This window comes from Nycticebus coucang, chromosome 14 (genome assembly GCF_027406575.1).
Source record: "Nycticebus coucang isolate mNycCou1 chromosome 14, mNycCou1.pri, whole genome shotgun sequence".
Lineage (NCBI taxonomy): Eukaryota > Metazoa > Chordata > Mammalia > Primates > Lorisidae > Nycticebus > Nycticebus coucang.
The window spans coordinates 71,766,069-71,772,068 of record NC_069793.1 but is presented as its reverse complement, the minus strand read 5'-3'; the positions used below and the strand labels follow the sequence as shown (position 1 = coordinate 71,772,068).

The window sequence follows — 6,000 nt, the reverse complement described above, 5'->3', positions numbered from 1 at the left end:
TAGTGTGGGAGGGAGCCAGCTGGACATTGTTTCCTGGCAGTAAGAGGCCCCCACTTTGATCTGCAGACATTAGAACAATTCTGTTATTTTGAATTGCAGAAGAGCAGGCTCCACTTGCTTCCACACACCTGAATTACAATGGAAATTTACGTCTGCCTCGTACTAACTCTGGGACCTCAGGCTATATGTAAAATGGGAACAATACTGCCTGCCCAGTTTGCAGACTAGTGAAGACAATTCTATAAACAATGAATGCGAAAGGGGACGTACTAGGTCTATTTCCTTCTTTCGTTACTCCCGCCGAGGGTGCTGGAGTTCAAGAAACTCTTGCCGAGAAGCAGGTCATAATTTTAGCCGGAACATGACCCACTGAAACCCGAAACACTGGGAATGGATAGGAAACGTGAGCAGCCTCTGGATCTCTTCCTTGCCCACCCGCGGGGAAAAATCGATCCGCTATCCAGGGCGTGCGGTCCCTTCCCTTCACAAACCCTACCACTACCACCCCAGGGGTGTGGCTGCCTCCCCCAGCCTCCCGCAGAGACTCTGAGGGACCAGCGGGACCCCGGGGCGCGGCCAGGCGCAGCTTTCCGCGTCCTCGCGGGCCGCGGGTCTCTTGAGTCCAAAGCCCCGCGGCCGCGTTCGCGTCAGTGCGGGCGCTCCCGGGGGCGTGGCGAGCGCGCGGGCCTTCCTGCTGTGGCGCCCCCGCCGCGGCCGGGCTGGGAGAGCGCGTGTGCGCGCGGGCGTCGGCGGGCGCGCGCCGGCCCGCGCGCCGCCTCGTCCTCGCCCCGGCTCGGCCGCCCGGCCCCTCCCCTCCCCCGCGAGCTGCGCACCGCGGCGGGCTGACCCAGCGGCCGGCGCCCTTGTCCGCGCGACCCGGCGGCGGGCTCCAGTCAGCCGGCAGCATGAGCGGCGGCGGCGACGTGGTGTGCACCGGCTGGCTGAGGAAATCGCCCCCGGAGAAGAAGTTGAGGCGCTACGTGAGTGCGGGTGGCGAGCGGGCGCGGTCGCCGAGGGACGGGCTGGGGGAGCGCCCGGAGGCCTGCCGAGGGGCTCGGGGCTCGGGGCTCGGGCTGGCGCCCCCAACGGGTAGGGCGGCCCCGGGCCCCCGGGAGGCCGGGCGGGCCCGGCACGCCCCACTGCTCTGGGGAGTGTGGGGCACCTGCTCACCTGTCACAGGTGCGCCGCCCAGGGGCGGGGCGGGCGGGGCGGCAGGGTGAGGCACCGGCTCCCACTCGGCCGGGCCGGCCGGCGCGTCGGCGGCGCCCGCGCCGCCAGCCTGCCTGTGAACTAAATATAGTATCGAAGTTTGTATTGATTGTTTTTGGAGATCGAGAGAGTTGACTCTTGGGGCTCGGGGACCATAATAACAGTGATCAGCTTCAGCCTGCAGGGTCGGGGGAGTGGGCGGGAAAGGGGGGCGTAAGAGGCCCAGCCTCACAAAAGGCGAAGTGCCTCACTCCCTCTTCCCTTCCCTTTCTCTGCCCGCCCTTCCCGGGTGGCCGCCAGCCTCCTTCCAGTCCACAGCCGCTGCATCACGGCCAGCGTCAGCGGCATATGCGGCCCTTGTATTAAGTGACTCATTTGTTTGTCCCCCCTCTTTCCCTTTATTCTGTATGTCTCTCTCACACACACCTCCCCCACCCCCCACTGTGGTGACACTGCAGTTTGGTCCGCTGTAACTGGTCCGGGATTTGCATCGTGCAGCTCGCTCCTTGCTTTTTGGGGTTAGGAGAGATCAAGGTTTTCAGTTGCCAGGTGTTGCTAACCGACAGTGTTTACTGAAATTGCTGCTACAGCCTCTTACCTCTAGGTAAGAAACTGGCAGTATAGGGGGAAAGTGGTACGTACAGTCTGGCATTGAGAGCTGGAGTTCTGGCTTTTTTTCCATCTCTTACCAGAGGATACCCTGCCTGATGAGGTCAAAGTACAATATGGTGCCAGTTACCAAGATTTGGCTAAAACGGCCCTGGAGTAGTTGCAGAAGTTTGGAAATGGAAATAAGGATTGCTAAAAGGTGTCTCCCGTCTTCTCCCTCTTCACTTCCTAAGAATGCCCTCGTTAAAATGACTCGTGCGGGACTCTGGGCTCACTCCCATAGTCTGGAAGGGAGCGTTGCCTTCCAGCTGCACTGCATCAAGGGAGCTCGGGATAGACCCTGCCCCCTGTCAGCTGCACCAGTGGTTGTCCATGGGGGGAGAGGCAGAAGCTTACCAGAGTTTCCTGTCTTGGCTCCCCAGATCAGAATCAGGGGACTTTTGGCCTCTGGACTGAGGAAGTGACATTCTGTTTTTCAAAGGAAGTGTTGTTGTTGGGGAGTGCAAGTGTGTGTGTCAACGAAATCGGGCTCTTACTTAGATTGTTGGCTGGGAAAAATCTAAGGATTTAGCACATGACTTTTGAATTGGACATGGATTTATAATGGAGTTGAAGCTGGGAATTGCTCACCTCAATTGTAAATCTCATTTTTAGGGGTGTCTAGGTAACCAAAGTATAATTACTAAGAAACTTGTTTCCACTTCAGATTTGTATCAGTGCATTAGGAAAGTTGAGCTTTTAAAAATTAGAGAGTAGCAATTTGCTATTAATAGTTTTTATAAAATTTTTTAAGCACAATTTTTCCCAAAGAGCTTCCAAAAACTGTAAAAGTAGATACCATACCAGCTAGTGGAATAGATTGTCCAGTAAAAAAAAGTGACCCTTAATTTTCAAATTAGAAGACTACCCTAAACCTTGAAATTTTGTTTTTGAAACAATTTGCAAACAATCTGACACTGTATCTACATCTGACTGATCACTGCTTCCACTCTGTCACCCAGACTCTCTTTATGATCCATTTCTTGGGTATTTTTCTTCACAAACAACTTTAGTTCAAGATAACCAAGGAAGCTATGGGATCAGGCTTTGGAAGCTATGGGGTCAAGCACCTTTTTCACCCATTTGAACAACTTCACAACCTACAAGTCATATGATGACTTGGACCTCTCTTTCCCACCTTCTATGCAGCTCCAGGCCATGAGGGGTCTGAACAGATAAGCAATAGCTTTTCTCAGGCTAGGATGTGATGTGTTCCACTGTATCATTGGAAGCCTCGTCACTGTGGAAGTTCATTTCCCCTCATTAAAGTTGAGCTGATATATGTAACTCTAAACTTGTGAAAAACAGTCTGCCTTTACGTCTTTTTGAATATTGAGAATTTCTGCATCCTATTATAAAGTTAGAACTCTCCAAGGTTGCTCAGTCTGTTAGAGGCCCAAGTTGGTTAGAACAAACTTGGAAAGAAGTATTTCCCAGCCTCTTGCTATATACATTTACCTGCAATATAGCTGCTTCTTCTGGTATACTTCATAAGCATTGTAAACTGATTATAAGAATGCATCAAGCATCTTAGATAAGGGGGGGAAATTAGCTTGTGAAATAGAATACAACTACTTAAAACTATTTTTATTTTTTAATGTAAAATTATTTTAAAAAATTTCTCACATTCTCCTAAGTATCACAGGATTGGAAAAACAAGCATCACGTGTACTAAGTACCAGTTCGAAACTAGGAGATTAACAATCACAGACTCACATGGGAGGAAAACTCAGTTACATTTAAGAAGGGAGGAGTTTAGTAGGTCCTGCCCACTGGGTACAATACATGAATATATGGCACACTCCCTTGATGAAGGACACAGCAACGATGCGGACTTTAACCTTACAAGTGTAAGCTACATAACCCAATGGTTTATACCCTCATATTAATCTGAAATTAAGAAAAAAAAAAACGTATTTAATTTTGGTGTAGGAGGGAAAAATAACTTGGAGGAAGCAATGGTGAATGTTATCAGCAACTGGTTTTTAGAGATTTTTAAAAATCAGACTTTTCTATAATAATTAGTTATAAGAAGGTATAAAAGATTTATCCATTACGCGTGAGTGCTCTGAGAAATTACCAAAAAAGACTCTAGAAAATGCAGAGTATGGGGTCAGCACCTGTAGCACAGTGGTTATGGTGCCAGCCATATACACTAAAGTTGGCGGGTTTGAACCCAGCCTGGGCCAGCTAAAACAACAATGACAACTGCAACAAAAAATAGCCTGGCATTGTGGCAGGCACCTGTCATCCCAGCTACTTGGAAGGCTGAGGCAAGAGAATGGCTTGGGCCCAAGAGTTGGATGTTGCCGTGAGCTGTGACACCCTGGTGCTCTACCGAGGATGACATAGGGAGATTCTGTCTCCAAAAAAAAAAAAAAAAAAGAGGCTCGGCACCTGTGGCTCAAGCAGCTAAGGCGCCAGCCACATACACCTGAGCTGGTGGGTTCAAATTCAGCCCAGCCGCCAAACAACAATGACGGCTGCAATCAAAAACTAGCTGGGCGTTGTGGCGGGCACCTGTAGTCCCAGCTACTTGGGAGGCGGAGGCAGGAGAATTGCTTGAGCCCAGGAGTTGGAGGTTGCTGTGAGCTGTGATACCACAGCACTCTACCCAGGGTGACAGCTTGAGGCTTTGTCTCAAAAAAAAAAGAAAGAAAGAAAAGAAAAAAGAACATGCAGAGTATGGCTCCTGGAACATCTTGATGCGGTTGCAGTGGGAGGCAATCAGGGAGAACAACCCTCTCATTATGCCTGAATATGTGTGTCATGTACGCATGTGAACTCTCAGCAGGCCCCATGTATGCACATGCACACATTCATGCGTGTAAAGTTTAGGCAAAATTTTCTTTCTTTTTTTTTTTTTTTTTTTTTTTTTGGTGTTTGGCCGGGGCTAGGTTTGAACCCGCCACCTCCGGCATATGGGACCAGCGTCCTACTCCTTGAGCCACAGGCGCCGCCCTTAGGCAAAATTTTCTTGGGAAAACATTTTATGGCATAAGCTGCATTGTAGATTTCTATTAATTTCTCTGGGTTAAAATATTTAGGGGAAAAGATTGGCCTCAACACTGCCCCCTCCTGGCTAACTTAAAGAATTTGTGTATTTCTTCTAAAAAACAACTGCATTAAGGAAATAGTAATTGTTTATTTTCGCTTTATTTATTAAATAAGCATAATTATTGGGTATCTATGTCCTGGGCAGTGTATTAGCTTCTGGGAATGAAAAGTAATCCAGCCCTTTAGTTTCAGCAGATGACCTTGCCTTCTCCTTTACAGAAATTGAAATAATCGGGGAGGTAGAGTCTTGGTGCAAACTTAGTCCAGGTCTTGGCCTGCAGGTTTATTTTTCTTTCCCTGTAGACTAAAGGCCGCTGCTCCAAACATGCTTCGCCAGATCTTCGGTCAGGCCGAGGAGCATCCAAGCTTGATTCCCCTCTTCGTATTTATTGGAGCCCGAGATGCTGGAGCTGCACTGTGTGTCTTGCGTCTGGCATCGTTCAATCCAGATGTTAGTTCAGACAGAAAGAATAACCCAGAACCATGGAACAAACTGGGTCCCACTGATCAATACAAGTTCTACTCAGTGAATGTGTGTGATAGCAAACTGAAGAAAGAAGGTCTAGAATTCTAAACCAAATGTTTCACAATAAAGCTGCTTAGAATGGAGGTCTTCCAGAAGCCATCCACACAATTTTCCACTTAACCAGGAAATATTTTTCCTCTAAATGCGTGAAATCATGTTTATGTATTGTGTTGAGGATTACACTGATTAATAAACATCTGAAACTTGAAAAAAAAAATCAGGGAGTAGCTGTCTGTGTCTACTGTGACACATTTCCAAATTTACCTATATCTGCATGGTTCCTTTCTTGTTTTTTTGTTGTTGAGAAAGAGTCTCTGACACCCAGGGTAGAGCGCGTGGTGTCATAGCTCACAGCAACCTCCCCAAACTCTTGGGCTCAAGTGATCCTCTTGCCTCTGCCTTCTGAGTAGCTGGGAACTACAGGTGCCTGCCACAATGCCAGGCTATTTTTAGAGACAGGGTCTCACTCTGGCTCAAGCTGGTCTGGAACTCCTGACCTTAAGGCCTTTTTCAGCCTCTCAGAGTGCTGGGATTCCAGGCATGAGTCGCCTGACCATGCA

The 6,000-nt window shown here is 48.9% G+C and overlaps 2 protein-coding genes across 3 annotated transcripts in view; both read left to right on the top strand.

Annotated features, from left to right (window-relative positions):
• The first annotated feature begins 791 nt into the window (after positions 1 to 791).
• GAB2 (GRB2 associated binding protein 2) overlaps positions 792 to 6,000 on the top strand; it is a 218,013-nt gene continuing 212,804 nt past the window's right edge. The window contains exon 1 of one of the 2 annotated variants that reach the window (XM_053560066.1): positions 792 to 980. In XM_053560066.1, coding sequence (XP_053416041.1) covers positions 906 to 980 — 75 coding nt within the window. In that variant the 5' untranslated portion in view covers positions 792 to 905. The remainder of the gene's footprint in view (positions 981 to 6,000) is intronic. The other variant, XM_053560067.1, reaches the window with a different exon arrangement.
• Positions 5,155 to 5,650, top strand: LOC128564601 (cytochrome c oxidase subunit NDUFA4-like). The gene has a single exon (XM_053560073.1). It carries the CDS (start codon positions 5,240 to 5,242, stop codon positions 5,486 to 5,488), a length of 249 nt encoding a protein of 82 aa, XP_053416048.1. The 5' UTR covers positions 5,155 to 5,239; the 3' UTR covers positions 5,489 to 5,650.